The following is a 20,000-nucleotide window of genomic DNA, read 5'->3' as shown; positions in this document are numbered from 1 at the left end:
GGAGCTCGTTAATGGAGGTAATGACTGTGATCAATCTAAAGTTGAGGTGGGTGGATGGGGGAGAAGGGAGGACAAAGGGGGAGAGAGACAGAGGGAGAGACAGAGGGAGATACCGACGGAGGCGTTCGTGACAGAGGGTAAAAAAAATGCAGAGTTCCAAAAAATCGCATGTGGGGAAAAAAAACAGCTAATGAAAAAGACAGGAGATTAATGGAGTGTTTGGTGAACACGACAATAGGATAGAGAAAAATGAGTCGGCGCATTTAGGGCAAAGAGGGATCTGAGTGGGTAGGAAGGAAGGGGCTGAGCTACCTGGACTAGGGCTTTGACTTCGAACTTCGTGATTCGAATATAATTCGAATATCAAAAAAATAAATCAAAATTCGAACGAATATTAGGCAGCCCTTAAAATTCGAACCTGTTATTGGCAGGCCAAGAGGGAGAGACGTCGGAGAACCCATGCAGTCTATTCATAATATTGTAATGACCACGGAAGAGGCAGTGAATGAAGTATTGATTAGACAGCGATTTATCAGAAACATAATAAACCGTTGGAACACGCAAGACCGGTAACCACAGCAACGCCTGTAAACAAATCTCGCAAAGCCCAATCCAGGGCTGAATCCGAATACTCACTTATAGTATGCATTTTGTAGTACGCCACAAATATAGCGCGTCCGAATGCTCAGTGTACATTGTGTAGTACGGAAAACGTTTCCGAATGCGTACTACCGCCACAGTATACAACGGTAGGTCACTACGTTACCAGACTACGAGTCAGCCATCTCTTCTTCGTTCGTTACCAACGAAGAAGAGATGGCTGACCCGACACTACCAACAGCGGCTTAGAAAGACGTCATAGAAAGCAATAGCAACGATGACAAGACGGAAAACAGGTAACTTATCAAGGTATTTTGCCGGCATCTGAGGGGAGACACGTCATCTCCAAACATCCGGTGGAGTTACGGCGGTGTTCGGAAGCGTTCAGAGGCGTTCTACGCATAGCTGTAGACCGTTCTAGGCGTTCTACGCATAGCTGTAGACCGTACTACACTGTCAAGTGTAGTACGGTCAAGTAGTAGACACTGAACATAAATAGTATGTACTAAGTATTCGGATTCAGCCCAGGTATTACTGAAGGCATTTAATGGTCAAAATATTATTAATAAATATTCGAATATATTCGAATACTAATATTAATAAACAAACAAACTTCGAATATGATTTTTGGCCAAAAGTCAAAGCCCTAACCTGGACCTGGGAAGGTGAAAAGGAACACACTGTACCGTTCAATCTTCCAAACAAAAAAGGCCGGAAGCACCCTTAACCACCTTCAAAATTGGGGACCTGCACAAGCCGGTTCTCAATGTCCCTGGAACGCGTCTGCAGCTGTATTTTTAGCTCGCTGTTCACGGTAGCATTGCCGTGAGATGCGTTCTAACGACGGCAGAGCAGAAGTCTGAGACAAGGCAGGGAATACATTAGGACTGGAGACACGACGAAGAGACAGAGATCAAAGAGATATGATAAGATGTTCTAAACTTATACCAGATGGGAAATTAGGGTCAGTTTCACAACAGAAAGTACAGCATTGCTACAGCAATTAACAAAATAGTTATCTTTTTGCACAAGTTAAAATGGGAGAATTTTAACTGCAGTAAAAAGGAACAAAAGTTAAGAGGAAAGAAAGTAAAGAGAGTGGTATTCTGGCACTCCCGGATGACCAATTATCATCTCCTTCCCCTCCCAAAGCCTCTCCGATGTGAGTGTACCGGGATGCCCCACACCATCCTCTGAAGAGTGAGCGCTGGAGAGACGGAGTGGGAATAACAACCCTTCCCTCCACAAGCCTTCCACTCCATTTAGCCTCCTAGCCAATCACGGGTCTCCCCAGGGGTATGCCTACCTTCCTCCATGATGGAGGGATTAAGTTGTGCAATTGAAATGATCGGCCTCCATTATGGTGCGTTACCAAACCTAAAGGACACCGGTCCCCGAAGGCCATCCTCCCGCTTGACAGCTCAAATTACACCATTCATTCTCTTATTTCCCCCCCAATGTTAATGTGTTTGGTCATTCGGAGTGTGAGAGCTGACGAACCCACAGCGTCGAGTATTTGGGGCCTGTTTAAAAGATCGATGATGGCACACATGTAATTACTCAGAATGCCTTCACAGATTACTGGGACTTGGTTTTTGCGCGAGCCTCCACTCTGGGAAGAAAAAAGGTCTGTCTGTCATTGGCGTATTCCGGGGTCTGAATTCGACGACGCCACTCGTCTTCCGGTCTCGTCCCTCCCAGAGAGCTTCTGAAATAGGCGCCCCACATCCCCGGTCAACTCCCTTTTAAAAAAAACAGGACACCCCCCTCTGCGTGAAGGTAGACAGCCCTTCCAATCAAAATCCCTCATTCCGAAACCTTTCAGAAGTTCAGTGCGCCCTGTGTGTCTTTGCAGAACTCTGAAGACCGGCAAGGTATTTTTAGAAAAGAGGTTTCATGTGATGGGGAAGGTGTGGAGAGGGGGATTGTAGCTGAACACGTCCCAGCTTCCCCTCCCCCCCGCTGACAGCCAGCTCTGTACAGCTGTTGGCCGGCCCCCCTGACGATGTGCTGTTTAATAGCTAATATCAGGCTACATTTCCTCACTCACTGGACCGGAACACAGAGATGGCAGGGGGTTGCTGTGGGTGACGCTATCACACACTCCCTCTCCCTCTCTCTCTCTCTCACTTGATTTCTCTTTCTCTCTTTCTCTTTCTGTCCCTCAATCCTTCTCTCGCCTTGACTGCCGGTTTTTATCTCAGTATATTTCTGTGCCTCCTGTCCTATTCCTTTTGGTTTAGAGATATCTCTCTCTCTCTTTCGCTATCTCGCTCTCTTGTTGGTATTTGTTTAGGTTGGTAATTTCTGTCTTTCTCCTTTCCTCCATCTCTGTGCTTCTTATGGCTCTGTACTGGACTATTGCTGGTTTCCTCTGTATACTCCTGTCCCCTCTTTGTCTATCCCTGTCCCTTTTTTTGGTTGCGGTTATGTCTCTCTCTCCCTTGCTGGTCTCTTTGTCCTTGAATGATTTTGGCCTCTCACTTTCTCTGCCTCTCTTGAGACATCAGTCTCTCTGTGCCATTTTCCCACTCTGTGTATATTTATGTCCTAGTCTATCTTGGTTTTATTTTGATGTTTGGGTTTGTGGGTAGCGCTCTCTCTTCCATTTCTCTGTACTTGATGGCTTGATAGTCTCTCATTGTGTCTCTGGTGTTTTCTCTCTATCTGTGTATATATCTGTCTCTCACCGTCATTTGGATTCTAATAACTATCTCAGTCTCTCCCTGTCATTGACTTTGTCAGTCGGTCTCTGTCTCCATCTTGATATCTCTGTTTCTCGTTTGGTCGGCATCTGTTTGCCTGTTGGCCCCTCTCCATCGAAGTCCCTCTCTCTTTCGGCCTCTCTTTCTACATCTGTCTGGATGTCTCATGGTATACGATCAATCCAATTAGAAAATGATTTATTAGCATGTCAGGTGAAAGTGTTATGTGTCAAGTTGGGTAGACAACAACTAAATCTTGTCTCACTACTGCATTGCATGTCCCTCCCTCCCTCTCTCTCTCTCTCTCTCTCTCTCTCTCTCTCTCTCTCTCTCTCTCTCTCTCTCTCTCTCTCTCTCTCTCCCTCTCTCTCTCTCTCTCTCTCTCTCTCTCTCTCTCTCTCTCTCTCTCTCTCTCTCTCTCTCTCTCTCTCTCTCTCTCTCTCTCTCTCTCCCTCTCTCTCTCTCTCTCTCTCTCTCTCTCTCTCTCTCTCTCTCTCTCTCTCTCTCTCTCTCTCTCTCTCTCTCTCTCTCTCTCTCTCTCTCTTCATTTCATTTTCTCCCTCTCACATCCAGCCCCACCCACCAGTTCCCGCTCAATCCCTCTTTTAATCTCAACCTCTCCCTTCCCTGCCATTCCTTGTTTGTCAATCTTTCCTCATCTCCCTCTCCCTCCCCATGTCCCTCCCTCGCCTCATCTTCCTCTTTTTCTCTTGCTCTCCCCGGCACCGGTTGCAGCACACGGACACGCACACACACACAGACACACACTGACACGCTCATATACTGTCTCCTGACTACTGTCTCCTGTCTACTGTCTCCCTGAGTCACTTGCGGATCTATATTAGCTCCAAACACTCACATTCACACACACACACACACACACACACACACACACACACACACACACACACACACACACACACACACACACACACACACACACACACACACACACACACCCACCCACCCACCCACCCACGCACGCACGCACGCACGCACGCACGCACGCACGCACGCACGCACGCACGCACGCACGCACGCACGCACGCACGCACGCACGCACGCACGCACGCACACACACACACACACACACACACACACACACACACACACACACACACGACTGGAAAGAGAGGGGGATGGAGGAAAGGATGGAGGGATGGAGAGACGGAGGGAGGCAGGAAGATAGCAGGGAGAGGGAAAGATCTAGATGAAGAGATGGGGGGAGGGAGATAGACAGATAGAGATGAAAGGAGAGAGAGGAGGAGGTGGTGGGAGAGGTAGAGAGGCAGGTCGATGTAGAAGAGGTAGACAGAGGGGGGATGAGAAAGAAAGATGGAGATGAAGAGAGAGAGAGAGAGAGAGAGAGAGAGAGAGAGAGAGAGAGAGAGAGAGAGAGAGAGAGAGAGAGAGAGAGAGAGAGATGGAAATGGAGGGAGAGAGAAACTGAGGCAGAGAGCAGGAGCTGACAGGAAAGACAGAGATAAAGACAGGGAGGTATAAGAGATGGAAGGAAAGAGAAAGATAGGGAGAAAGAGATAAAGACGAGAGAGAGACAGAGGGAGATGAAGAGAGAGAGACAGAGAGAGATGAGGAGGGAGAGGTGCAGGAGGCCTGATTCCAGTATGCGGTTCAGACTCGGGCGACCACTAGCAGTGGAACTCTCCCTCTCTCTCCCCCTATTGGTACGACCTCAACACAAACATTCCACCGCTCAGCTCTGCCTGCTCGGGAGACTTAGGAAAATCTCATCTGGGAGCGTCATTCCAGAATAGAGCTCACCCCTGCAAGATGAAGTAATGTGTTTTCATAATCCCCCTGGCCCTTCGAAACACACATGCATATGTACATACACACGCGCACACACACGCACACATTAATGCGCACATGCATACACGTGCATGAAAACATTCACACACACACACACAAACACCCACACATTAATGCACGCACACATACAAAGAATATACAAACACACTCACACATTAATGCACACACGCCTACACATGCAAGAAAACACACACACACACACACACGCAATCACACACACACACACACCTATGAATGCACGCTTGCATGAACACACACACACACACACACACACACACACACACACACACACACACACACACACACACACACACACACACACACACACACACACACACACACACACACGCACACACGCGATTACACAGTCTCATGATCCGGGTGTTTCCTTTCTTTCCAGTAAGCAATTTACTGTCGCCGTGACTGCCCTGTGCCTCAGCCTAGGCAGACACCGCCCCTTCTCCCCCTCCTCTCCAATTAATCCCTCTGTCATCTGAGCACATTAATATTCATTATGGGGCGACGCAAGTGGCAAACTGCCCCCCACTCCGCCGCACCGCCGCCGAGTAGCGATAGCGCTACTAAAAACCAGGCCGTCTGAGAAAACTTTGTGGCGGGACCTGTGCTAATGATGAACGGCCCTGTGGCGGCGTGTTGACGCACGCCGGAGTGCCTGCTGGGCTCGGGGGTCCCATGGCTATCTTTACAATAACACGGAGGAGGATGTTTTCTTAGCGTTGCAACGAGTGCCATTCCCTGAATGTCTGAAGGTGATTAACTTTACGTTCAGGAGTCTTTCTCTCTCTCCATTTCCCTCTCTCTCTCTCTCTCTCTCTCTCTCTCTCCCTCCCTCTCTCTCTCTCTCTCTCTCTCTCTCTCTCTCTCTCTCTCTCTCTCTCTCTCTCTCTCTCTCTCTCTCTCTCTCTCTCTCTTTCTCCCACACTCTCTTCTAACTACTCCAGTGTGTTGGGAGGGTTGAACATGTTCAACCCTCAAAACATGTTTGCTAAAATATATGCTTTGACTCTTTTAGTACCTCTCTCTCTCTCTCTCTCTCTCTCTCTCTCTCTCTCTCTCTCTCTCTCTCTCTCTCTCTCTCTCTCTCTCTCTCTCTCTCTCTCTCTCTCTCTCTCTCTCTCTCTATATCTCTCAGGGGGTCTTGTGCATGTTCTTTCCACTTGTTTTAATTCGACGGGAGAAAAGGCAGCGGGGGGCCAGCTTTCCGTGTGCGTTACATCTTGCCTCCCCCGAGAGAGAGGGCGCTACATGGGCTCGGTTGGAGAAGCAGAAATACACTGGTGTAAAATATGGTGATGAAGCTGCGCTTGAAGCCCGTTTGGATGCCAGGCGATGCGCTGCAGCTGCTGGAGGAGGTGGAGGAAAGACTTAGAGCAGCACATTTCAACGCTGAGGTCTCCTCTTAGGAAAATAATCACGACGGGACGTATTCTATTTTTATTGTTTGTATTACGTAACCTTGAAACACAATATAATATATCTCTCAAAGAAATGTATCTGTCTCAGATGTCTACTTCCCCGAGGCATGTTTTTGGCTGTTTTTGGTAAAACAATCTTAAAAACCATTAAACCCCAAACATCCTTGAGGCTTCCTTAATTCCTGCCAACATACCCCGCCACAAAATTTCCATAACCCTTAGTTGTGGTTGAACCCACGAACCACGCATCAGAGCAGGGGTGTGTGTGTGTGTGTGTGTGTGGGGGGGGGCGGATGATTACATCGACTGCAGACCGAATCTGGATCTAGCAGCCAGGGACTGGGATCTAGGTCATGGTGTGAGCGGTAGGATGCTGTGTTCATATATACATATACCAAGTGGGAACCTTCTGAATAAACTTGTTAAGCATCTTGTCTAGAAACCATGACGACTGTATACATTCTGTTTTAAATGCTACCTGGGTAGCATGGCATGCAGGACTTAGAATGATGCGTTGAGTTGTCATGGTTTCTAGAAGAGCTTGATCTAGAACAGATATGGGCCACAAGGCTCGAGGGCTCGACCTATGGACCGTCTCAATCCGGGCCGCCACGCAGTGTTCCCTACAAATAGCCATCACTTGGGCAGGCCTCCCAGCTTTATAACGGACGCCAAAGTATATTTGGCGACCCGTTTTTAGCATTTCTTATTTATTTTTCGTATCCATCCGAGAGACCGACGCCATCTGCCATCGATAGTGTCTCCAATACATAGACTATTATTATGCTATTTCAAATGTTTTAAATAGTGTCGTATTACAATGTAGAGCGGCGCACAAGTCATTGATTCGTGCTCGCTCTCTCTCTCTCTCTCTCTCTCACCGACACACTGACAACGGAGCGTCTATGAATAGCCTCTCCTCTGCGTGCACACTCTGAACCAAAACATGATCCTGAGCAGCGGGAAGGATTGTTATATTGGACTCATATATTGTTTCAGTTCAGAAAGTAACAGTAGGGGGGAGGGGGGGGCTTTGAGATGCTTGAATGGAGGAAGCAGAGAGGAAACCCCCTCAGGCAGGACTTCAACAGAACAGGAACAATACATTAATGGTAGACCTATTGGGGCCAAGGCATCACTCTGCATTTATCCGTTTTGCTCAGAGAGATGATCTGCAATAATCAAGGTTATAGTCAAATCTTAGCCTATTCAAGCGATGATCCGGTCTATTTACGTAAAAAAAAGACTTGCGTCCTAAACACCTGCTCAAGAGAGTCATGTGTTCAGATGCACAGATGATCAGATGATCTTCTGTAAAAAACAAACAAAGAATTGATTACGGCCCCCATCGCGTCAAGTCATATTACAGCCGTTTATACTCCAAAAGGGTGACATCATGACAAGGTGTGGGCGCCCAGCCCTATCTCCTCCGTTGATCAATCCAGACATGGCCGCAAGCAGAGCTCCTCGGACCGGTACACCTAATATGGCCGTAATTAGCTTCCCGGCGACACATGGCGAGAGAAAGTCACGGAACACAACACACAGATGCTTGTCGATTTTGGATGACACAACTCCAGCGGTACAAAAACAGTTCCTCACCTTTCCGTTCGGCGTCATTGGGGCTTTGCGACGTGTTGATGCCCTTGGCGTTTTCTTGCTTTGCGGTTTCCTTGGCGACCGCTGAGCCTTTTAGCCTGGTCTTTGGAGTGCCGTGGGCTTTTAGCTTCTTGGCATGTTTGGTACCCTTGTAATGGGCCAAGGCCTGGCTCTGCAGAGGGAACAGAACACAGTCAGAACAGTCTCGGATGAAAAGCAGTGTGTCAGTGATTGGCACCATGAGTACTGAGTTAGCCTGTGTAGCCTAGCAGTGGGCAGGTCATAGCGCCGGAAATGACTGGTGGGGAGTCTTAACTTCTAAAATTGTTATGGTCTCTCGGTTGGGTTATGAATAATACATTAGTTATTCAAATAGGAATCCAAGCACTTATAAATCAAAGCTTACCCAATTTTTTTTCCCGGTTATTGAAAGCCCTGAACAATGTACCAAAATCCCAAAATGTAGTATAGCTACCAAAATATAGTATAGCTACCAGAATGTAGTATAGCTATGTTGGTACACAGCGGAAGATTTTGTAGTTTCACATAAGGGCTCTAAAATTATAAGATGTCTCTTTTTTTGGGTCTATTCTTTGCTATAGGCCTATCCAGTTTCTGTCTGCAAAAACAAACGAGATGACTGACATATACTCTGTGGACTTTGCCATATTTTAATATCGATTTGGCATTAAAATTACTAAGGATAACATTTCTAGTGGATTTATTTTTTTATTTTAATAATGTTATTGTAGAAAATCAGTATTTTTGGAATAGAATATTGTGTTCGTAAAACATGTTCATGTTCATGTATTAAAAACAGGATATATGCGTGCATCTTAAAGAAAAGGAAATAACGCCCACACGTCGTAAACAAGCGCATATGGATATATACCATAATTGGGGGCCTAAGGGATCCCGAACAAAAATATAGCTCATTGCTCCACATGTTTGAAATACATGTTGTTTATTTCTTGAATAGAATATACAGTGATTCCAGTCCCTCACAAAAGCCCAAAGAACATGAAAAACGCCACGAGTAGTTTAACTGACTTACTTAACATCCTCTACAATTTTGCAAACAGTCACGTGACTAGGACGCAGGCCTATTGAAATTAGACCAAAGAATCGTGGGTATTCACAATTTTAGAGGCATTATTTTGAAACGACTATGTTTTCTGCTGTGGACCAACGTAGCTATATACATTTTGGTGTGATACTGGGTAGTTCTGTGATAAACTTTCAAGGTTTTCTTCTGGTAGCAGTTGAGGTTAGACTTCAGACGAAACTTCATGTTTAATATTGTTAGGCTTCCTGAGGTCACTGTAAAAATGCTCTGATAGGCCCCCCCCTTAGCAATGATTATTCAGGAGATCACACAGAGACATGGGGTCAGCTCGCCAATATCTTCCACAGATTTTTCTCTTATGATTAAAAAACAGTTAAACAACAACGCTGCCCTCATAGAGTCCAACCACGTCGCAGCAGCCGGGATCAGCTTCACAACAGGACATTTATTCTGCCACGGCGCAGGCACCAGGACACTTTGAGAACGGCTTTCTGAAACCCTCGATCCCACCTTGGCCAAAGGTTCTAAACCGCGCCAACGGCAAGGGGGACCGGGAAGACTAGGAGGACCAGGGGGATGGGGGACCGGGAAGACTAGGAGGACCAGGGGGATAGGGGACCGGGAAGACTAGGAGGACCAGGGGGATGGGGGACCGGGAAGACTAGGAGGACCAGGGGGATGGGGGACCGGGAAGACTAGGAGGACCAGGGGGATGGGGGACCGGGAAGACTAGGAGGACCAGGGGGATGGGGGACCGGGAAGACTAGGAGGACCAGGGGGATAGGGGACCGGGAAGACTAGGAGGACCAGGGGGATGGGGGACCGGGAAGACTAGGAGGACCAGGGGGATGGGGGACCGGGAAGACTAGGAGGACCAGGGAGACGTGTGGGACCAGAGGACCAGGTAATCTAGGAGGACCAGGGAGACGTGGGGGACCAGGAGGAAGTGTTGGACCAAGGGGACCACAGTTACCAGGGTTATGTCGGGGACCAGGGGGACTGGGATGACTAGGAGGTCTAGGGGTCTAGGGGGACCAGGGGGACTGGGATGACTAGGAGGTCTAGGGGACTAGGGGGACCAGGGGGACTGGGATGACTAGGAGGTCTAGGGGACTAGGGGGACCAGGGGGACTGGGATGACTGGGTAGACTCAGCGGACCACTGGGACCAGGAGGACCGGGAATAGTAGAAGGACCAGGGGACCAGGGGGACGTGGGGGACCAGGGGGACGGGCTGGACCAGGGTCACTGCGGCCTCAGAATAAATAATCACCCAAATGAACGAGTGGGTAAATCAGAGCGGTGACCGATGCGTTTGGGGGGGAAGACGTTTAAGACGTTCTCAGACGTCTTCTTGTTTGTGTGATGTGGTGCTGAGTGGGGCGGGAGAATGGGGCTGTGTTGTGCTGAGGAACAGTGAAGGTGGCTTTGGAAGCTTTCTCTCCGGTGGTTTTCATATAAGTGGTTAATGTGTTACTTCCTTTGCGGCTCTTACACAGTGTCATGTCTCTGAGTCCATTGTAGGGAAGCACTTTGAGGCGGTTGTGATTTTTTTTTGCCAGAAAACAAGCCTCCATAATCAAGTAAACATGATCGCCAGGTTTAGTGCTCAGTCTATTGATCGCAAAATAAATGTCCACTGGAAAGCGAAGCATGTTGACTGTTCACCACAACACCATAAGCTGCACACGTTGGACATTTGTTTGTCTGTGAATAACATGTCTGAACTAACAGCTGATTTGGGGGGGAACGATAGCATGAAAAAAATGTATGTTACCTATTCATTTTCCCACCATTTTTTTTTTAGCTCTCTTGGGAACCTTTAGTTCAATAACTTCAATGCCACGATATATGAAAAGTACTTTTTCTAATTACATTGCTCAATTGTCAACTGTAAATCAGTGACAGCTAGCTTTAGTTTTGGATTCAAATGTCAATTTGAAACTCTACCATAGCTAGCAACCGCGACAAACCATTTCTCCTTTTGAAAAGCTATGTCTCCCTCCAACCTCAGGTTTCATTCAGAAGCCTCACAGAAGAAGTTCTAAAATTGCCATCTGACTGACGTTGTAAAGGGCCTCAAAGCATTTTTTTAGGTCATTTATTTTCAACTGTTTACAACATCAGTCAAGAAATTCCAATATTTTTTGGCACATTGAGAATCCGACCTGAGCTATCTTATGAAAATCAGACCACTCTGCTTTGATAAAGACAAATAATAACAAAGGGAACACAGTGGTTATAAAATATCCAATGTTTACATCTCCACCACTTTGTTTAATTACCAAGGACCACCAGTGCCCTTAAGCAAGCATCGTTAACAACTGTGGTGTTTACACTGGCCCCAGCAGCAGTGGTGTCGGAACAGGGAACCAGGCCGCAGCGATCCCATAGGCACCAGCTCTGGGGGTAAGGCAATCACCCAGCGGAGGTCTTTGGCCAATCAGGGCCAAACACATGTCCCGTCCCCACGTACACGGATGTCTTTGTTTACATAGTGTATCCCCTGCGTTTTGGTCCTTTGCAACAGCTTTTTGATCTAGCCTTTGCAAACTGCTTCCATAGTGAAGATTTTCCTTAAGCTAACCTTGAAACCTGTCCTTTTTGCACAATATTACCACTTATGACAAGAGCTACAACTCATCTCCTGAGATGTCAAGTGAGCGTGCGGTTAAAGTTTCTCCAAGCCAACCGTTAAATTAAAAACAAATGTTTAGCCCCTTAGTTTTATATAACCATGTTTCCAGGCGTGAAACACACATCCACAAATAAACCGAGTTCGTAAAGTTGCTCTAATGTCTTTCCTTTGGGGGAACCAAGATTCTTGTGTTTTTTTTTACTCCCCCGCCCCCCCCCCCAGGCCCTCTCCCCTAAGTGTGTCAGCAATAGGCAGACGCACAAGCAATAAAATATGTTGATGTTGTTTACTGGGTTGCATGTGTTGAGACCTCCTGAAAGCCTGGACTGAATGAGAAGGTGGGCCTGCGTGGGTTAGGTAGAGAAGATGTGTGCAGAGGAGGAGAAGGAGAAGGAGGGGATGAGTGAGGCTGGGGCTTCTAGGTATGGGAGTCTGTGAGGAAAGGGAGGAGAGGAGGAAACAATCAGAGGGAGGGAGATGAACAGGGGGGTGGTGGAGAGGGGGGAGATACATAGAAGGGCACCGGGGTGAAAGGTGAGACGAGGGGTGGGGAGGGGGGAGAAGAGGTGACTAGAAGGGGGAGAGAAAATGGAGGCGTGACGAGGGAAAAGAGAGGAGAGCGGTGTAGTGAAGGGAAGACTAGAGGAGTAGGAAAGCTAGAACAAGAGAGAGAACACAAGACAGACAAAAAGTCCCTGTGTTCAGACAAACACAAATGGTCGGGCGCCTGTTCCTTTGAAGTTCAGCTGAAACTGCAACACAGACAATAAGTGAGCAGTGTATGTATGAGGACCAGCAGAGAAGGCAGGAACGCATGCTAAACGGGCAGGAGATGGGGGTTGGGGAGGGTGGTGGTAAGGGAAGGATTTTGAAGGGGGGGAGGTAACCATCAATTATCAACACATCACAGGTCAGGCCGTTTTCCGCTCTTTGTTGGGTAAATAAAGTTGTTGAGGGAACCGTGGTGTGCTCCTACCAGAGGGCAGAACGACACTGAGACGAACAACAGAGTGAGAGACGCACTGACGGCATGTATGCTCACTGTGAAACTATGTGCGCACACGCACACACACAATGCGCGTGTTTGTAGATCGGTGGGTTCACAGCTGGTCTAGAGACACTAATCCGGGTTGGATAGCCCGAATTATTTATGACTCTATTTTCTGTCACTTGAGAATGTTGCATACTGTTTGAAATCTGATCAATCACGGCCTCCTCTGTAAAACTTGAGAATGTGTCTGAGTGTGTGTGTGTGTGTGTGTCTGTGTGTGTGTGTCTGTTTGACTGTGCGTGTGTGTCTGTGAAGGAGATAGTAGGAGGATTTAAAGAAAGTAGGGTAAAGTCTATTTTCATTTCAGCTGGAATGTGTCTATGTGGTTTCTCTCTTGGTAATAAATATCTTGATGTTGGTTAAATTAGCCTCGTAACCCCACTACTACACAAAGAAGAAAAAAAACAAGTAGACCAAAGATTTACTCAAAAATGTGTAATAAGTCATTGATATATTCTCTCCCCACAACACCACTATTAACAAACAAGGAAGTGAAACTAAAAGCCATCAAACAACTCTCAAAAATAAGTATTTCCTCTACATTTCTCCGTGAACAACAACACCGTCAAGATTGGCACGGTATACGTCCCATGACTAGATAATACTCTTGTTCCCGACTGAGACCTGACACATCAACGCCAAGGAGAAGGCCATGCCGATGACCATGACGGCGGCGAGGGCGAAGGCCACGCCCATGAGCGCGCCCGAGACGCGGTCCAGCCACGTGAGGAGGTAGGGCAGGCACGGCGTGGCGAACACGTCTCGCCCGTCCAGCAGCGCCGTGCAGTTCCTCGACGTGTCCGTGCAGTTGCAGGAGTCGGGCACCTCGAGGGAGCTGTTGCTCCAGTCCTCGTGGCCCTTGAAGTAGCCGCAGCACTGCCCCGCCCTCTCCACGCTCTGGAAGGACTCCTGCACCTCCGTGGGCGCCTCGGCCAGCGGCCCCAGCTTCTCCAATTGGGCCCTGACCAGGTCCTGGGCCGTGTCCGTGCGAGCCATGGCCCCCAGCACCCCTACGGCCAGAAGCATGAGGAGCATGGCCAGGAGGCACAGGAAGAAGAGCGCGAGCAGGTAGCGGCTCTCGGCGGCGGCGCCGCAGCAGCCCAGGAAGCCGACCACCAGGGTGATGGCGCCCACCCCGACCATGAGGTGGACGGCCGGCAGGAGCTCGTCGGTGATCTGGTACTCCGTCCGGTTGGAGCTGGCGTGGGCCGAGACCCCCAGGACCACGGCGCCGCAGATGAAGAACAGGAAGTTGAGCGTGAGGAGGAGGCACTTGAGCATTTTGTTGACCGCCATCGTCGCGGAGACGCCTCGGGAATACGGCTCGAGGCGGATCAGGCAAAGGAATGGCCTGGAGCTAGCAGACGTCGTTGTTTTTGTGTGTCAGGAGACTGCTTGGATTGGTTGGTTAACTTTGCCGCCCTTTTCTTCCCGGGATGACCAATCACAGTTTCCCCCACCACCACTCCCCACTTTGAGGACAGTCTTGGTGGGCGTGTCTTAACAATGGCATAACAATGGAATGGGGGCTGCTGTGATGGGACGACCCAGCCCCCACTCTCGGACCAACCGTCAGTGAAATCTGACCTTTGAGCAGCTTTTGTTTTACCTGAGCACAGGTATGCCCACATTTCATGCATGTGATGAACCCAAACAATGACTTGGGGAAACATTAAAACCTTTAGATAATATTTATAAATCTGTAAGAGATAGAAAGGGCTACTGGTTTGTATTAGGAACCTTGTGTAAATTAATAAACCGCAGGACTAGCCGGATCAAAAGGGAACTTTGTGTGAAATACACTGCTGGACTGAGTCCTGCTCGATAAAAGGGTAACACATCTGGCTCAACGCGTTAACTACAACTCCAGTTAATGGACCTATATCAACCACTCTCCTCTTATAAAAACCTCTTTAAAACTAGAGCCACTGTGGTTTTAGGCTCACAGCTCACCCTGGAGGGGCGGGGGGGGGGGGGGGGGGAGAGGGGGGAATTATAGAGGGAGCAGGAGAGCGCTGTGCTTTATTATTAATTTAATACAAGCCCTTTCTGCCCCGACTTCCTCTGCAGATTCATTCACTCTAATTTGGGCCAGGTTCCAAAGAAGCATTATAAAACTGATTGTCTCCAGTTAAACAGTCTCCTACCAACTCAGTGTACAGATCTCTCTGTCTGTGGTGTAGATGCTGTGGAAACATTGCAGACAGACTAGGTTGGTTAAGGACGGGTTGGGCAGACGGGTCAACTGGTCCGTCTCTTTCTTATCACAAATGTTGATTTAAGGATGCGTGATCACATTTTTCTGAAGAGCGGCACAATTACCTACAGGGACATTGAATCACGCTTGAGAGACGCAGAGAAGGGCTTCAAAATCGTGGGAATACCTGCAGTTCACCAGCACAAGTGATTGTTCTGGGTAATTAATCAGGGTGGAGGCGTATGAGAATGACACTTAAAATACCTCCAGTACAGAATGCAATCAGCCCCCTGCTGGGAGCAGGAAATGTGAGGGTTGTTTAAAGGCAGATATGTTGGAGTGCCTGATCAACAACCCGTGAGGTAATAGCACAAATATAATTGGATATGGAAAATGTGGCTGAGGTTACAAAACTTTTATTTTAAATTTCACACCCTTGCTACATCATAGCAAAAACTCAGTTATTGCCTTGAGGCAAAAGGTGCCAAATACTTAGCAAATGCCAGAAAAATATGTGAACAAAACCCCCGACACAAGGTTTACTGATGATAATATTCCATTAAACTATTTTTACCAAAAGCATGGGTGTGTCAATTTTCCGACATTGGCCATACATTTCGGAAAATATAAATGTCTGTGTATTAATACTTTTTACTTTCTACACCAGAGTTTATATGACATCAGACCTCCAGAGCCTTGTATAAATATATGTTTCTTATACTAATGGTTAATTTAAGTTAGTTACATCCAACACTTGTATGTTCTGTTTGCCACACATTTCTAGTATGTTTTCTACAGTTTATATGTTTCTGGGAAATACTAGTGCAACATAAACTAGATTATGTTTTACAGTTATTAAAAAAAACATTGGACAGTTGTCCTTGATGTTAATCTGAAGCTCACTTCATGCTTGTCCCAATTTGAACTGAGATTGCTGTTCTGTGAGTTTGGATTTTTTATCCTATTTAGTTCATCTTTAGTTTATATCTAAACTTTACTTTAATGTTCCCTCTTTGGGGCGACTCATTAGCAGTTATGTGTGTTTTCTGTCTGGTGTCTTAAAGGATAATTGCGAAAACGATTATTGTTGGCGGTTTCTCTCCTCCTTTTTCCAGGGATGGAGCCTTGGGTTCCTCTGTCTCACCAAAACCAGGTGTTTCACTTGAGGAGGTCTGAATCGACTAATCGGTCTGTTGTATAACATTGTTGAGATTACCATGCAGGTGTGAATCAATCCCTTTCCTCTGATTCACCAACAAAGGCTTGTGTCAACACGCCGGTGGTGATGAAAAGGACCTGTAAGCAAACACTCACTGTCTGGCCGCCAGAGCAATCGGTCGTGTCGATGAGATTTGCATCAGAAAAAACGGGATGTGTTGTCGGGAGAAATAAGTACCCAACACACACCCCCACAAAAGCACACACCACCTTCTGACCTTTAAGACGAGGACAGTATGAAAACAGCTTAATGGGCGCACGCTAATAGTGACATGATCTCCACAACCACGCCTCGACCGTCGCTGAGTCACGGCGGGCTGATGGGTCGTTACGCAGCCAGCAGGGAGGGCCCCGAGGCTGGGGGGTCCTGGTATCTGGTGGAACAGGGCTCCACCCGACAGCACACAAACGTTGGATGTCATCTATTTTCAAAGATTTTATTATCTCTATCTAAATATCTCTATATCCAATGAAATAGCGTATTATTAACTTTACTGGACTGAAAGTACACAGCCAGTCCTGGCATCTCTAGTCTGGTTCTCCGTGCATCTCTCAACATTCAGGTATCGGGCCTGCATGGTCTGTAAGTGGGGAACGCTTGAGAGGATTTACATTCGAAAGACAATGCGACTGAAATAAATATACATTCTCTATTCACAGCCAACAACACACATTCACAGGAGTGCATACTCTGTCTCTCCGCCCCTCTCTTTTAAATATGAACATAAGATGGGGATTTGAACACTTTCCATTCTCTCATGAGAAGTGCATTACTAACGTTGCTAAAGCCCAAAGATTCTGGGGTTCCAAACCCCAACGCACATAGTCTACCTGTGGACATCCTTGAGAAAGAGGCCCTGGCATTACCCCTCCCTGCTCATTAATGCAGGCGAGTTGCTTTCAAGTTTATTGGTGCAGCTCCTAAGTCCTTATAGTCTCAAAGGGCTTCACAGTTCCCCTTCACACGTCATAAATTAAGGGCGGGGGAAATTTCCCTTAATTATCAAGTTAGAAACCTTGAGAAAGAACACAGAAAGAGGGATCCTTCCCTTCAGGGATGGCTATAGGTGCCATAATGAGCCAACATAATGGTTGCATAATAAGCAAAACAGTGTACAAAAACAGTAACCGTAAAGCCTTTTGTGGTACACAGTAATGCCAGTAACTGCTCTGATGCCATGTTGAATCACTCAACAGGGTGGGTGTTAGTTCACACAGTGTGACTGTTGGTTCATGCCGCACACAGACACAAACACACACACACACACACGCGCACACACGCGCACACACACACACACACACACACACACACACACACACACACACACACACACACACACACACACACACACACACACACACACACACACACACACAGAAATAGCTAGCCCATGCCTAGATCAGCCACAAGCTAAGCTTAAGCAATTAGTCAACTTTATCCTTGTTGGCAATACCTTGGCAAGACGGGAACTTTCACCAGCAATTTTCTACCAGAGTACAAATATTCAAAGGTTTATGTGCCTATAACACTCTATTCAAAACACATTTCAGCACACCGATAGACCCTTTTATTGAAAGCAGCTTGTGTTTCTTAAGTATGAACCAGTGGTCGTCCAACATCTAAGCCAGTTCTGTCTCACCGAGCCGGCTCAGGTGACAGGTAGTGACCACACAACCTTTACCTTCCCCCATCTCCATCAAGCCGACGTATCCCTCTTGGTCCACTGTCAACTAAACTAGATTCATCGAGAACAGAGGTTCCTTAACTGATTCATGCCATGATTCAGCGATCCATTGTCAGTAGCATGTCCAAAAAAGTACTATAATTAACATTTATTAATCAATAAAGTACTCCCCTTTTCAGTCTCCAGACATACTTTTGACCAAATTAAACAGGGCAAAAGGAATATCATTTGGATTTAAATATAATGGTTGTTATTTCGTCCATGCCGCAACCTACTTGGGTCTGCTAATATCACCCACACATGGCTTGCGAACCAAAGATTGAGAACCACTGTCCTTGAATGCGACTGAAAAGTACAGAGACTGGTTTTGTGTGCAGGCTTAACCGGACTCACCTGGGAGTTGAACCTCAGCTGGCACACACTGCAAGACACATGCTTCCTCTTGACCGTGGGCACCACCCCCAGGGTATGATGCAACACAGCCTTCTGCACCGGGTCCATCTGAGACAGGAGGTAGGGAGATACCGGGACAGACAGAGAGAGAGAGACATTTTGTAATTTAATATACGTCTTCTTTTTTTATAGACTACTTTACTTTGCGTGCTTTGGCAATGTAAATTCATGCTTTTCATGACAGAAAAGCCCATTGAACTTGAAATATGAGATGTAAGCGAAAGAGAGAGTGATATGAGAGAGACTACTACTGAGAGAGAGGAAGCGAGAAATAGAAACAGAGAGAGAGAGAGAGAGAGAGAGAGAGAGAGAGAGAGAGAGAGAGAGAGAGAGAGAGAGAGAGAGAGAGAGAGAGAGAGAGAGAGAGAGAGAGAGAGAGAGAACACGACAGAGAGATACCCCCAGAAAAACCCAGAGAGAAGGAGAGGCCCAGAGAGACAGAGAGAAAGTCAGAGAGAAGCAGAGTGGTAGAGAGACCCTGAGTAACACAGCGTGAGTCAGACAGAGGGAGACAGAGCGAGATAGATAGCGACAAAGATAGATAACTAATGAAGACACAGTACTCAACAACAGCAGCCTGTAAATATGATAGTGAGGAGCCCAAAACCTCTCTGGGCTCCTGGCTGACACATCACGCTCAAGCATTCACACAAACACACACACACACACACACACACACACACACACACACACACACACACACACACACACACACACACACACACACACACACACACACACACACACACACACACACACACACACGTTCACACACGCAGACACACACACATCCACACACCAAACTTAGAGCCCGGACATAAATCTCTGCAGCTACAACAGTTGCCGCCTGGCACGCTGGGCAGATATACCGTGCATAAGATCCCTATTGGCACATGCCCCTGGGGTCTTTTTTCTGATCTCTCCTGGAAGTACAGTACTCCTGTAGCCATCCGGGATCACAGTCTGCCTGACCGCTAAGTGATCAACACGGGTGATTCATGGAGGGGTGTAAATATACAGCCTGGAGGTTCAGGCTGTGGATTTTATATTTGGCAGGAATCTGGGTGGTTGTAAAGCAAAACAATTATAAAGTAATAAATACGTGAATAATGAAAAATAATACCACTAATATACCATTTTAGTGTTACATACATAGAATAAATACTAAATATCAAGACCGACCAAGACAGAGTTGTAAAATAAATGAAAAGAAATAAAATAAAATAAAGAATAAATACCAAAAAAGTAAATAATGAAATACATTAAATACCTAAGAAAAAACAAAACAGACCGTAACAGTGTTGTAAAAGAAACACCAAGACAGAGCGCATCAGGGGCCCCAGGAATGCCACATCAGGGGGGATAATGAGAGCACAAGTAAATGAACAGCGCCTGGCTTGCGGAGGTGGAGAAGCGGAAGGTGCACAGTGTGGTGGTGTTTAATGTGTCTCGATAATAGCACCGTGCAAAGGCTGACGCACTCTGGAAGAGGCAGCTGTCAGATCTATTTGTGTTTGTGTGTG

The 20,000-nt window shown here is 47.0% G+C and overlaps 1 protein-coding gene and 1 pseudogene across 1 annotated transcript in view; both read right to left on the bottom strand.

Annotated features, from left to right (window-relative positions):
* Positions 1-20,000, bottom strand: part of znf385d (zinc finger protein 385D) — a 60,596-nt gene that overhangs the window by 10,843 nt on the left and 29,753 nt on the right. The window contains exons 3-4 of the mRNA XM_030370875.1: positions 18,418-18,525; positions 8,174-8,342 (exon numbers count right to left, since the gene is read on the bottom strand). Coding sequence (XP_030226735.1) covers positions 8,174-8,342; positions 18,418-18,525 — 277 coding nt within the window. The remainder of the gene's footprint in view (positions 1-8,173; positions 8,343-18,417; positions 18,526-20,000) is intronic.
* Positions 13,345-14,780, bottom strand: LOC115554222 (tetraspanin-8 pseudogene; annotated as a pseudogene).

This window comes from Gadus morhua, chromosome 11 (assembly GCF_902167405.1).
Source record: "Gadus morhua chromosome 11, gadMor3.0, whole genome shotgun sequence".
Taxonomy (NCBI): domain Eukaryota; kingdom Metazoa; phylum Chordata; class Actinopteri; order Gadiformes; family Gadidae; genus Gadus; species Gadus morhua.
The sequence above is the reverse complement of the archived record's forward strand: the minus strand, read 5'-3'. Positions and strand labels throughout refer to the sequence as shown.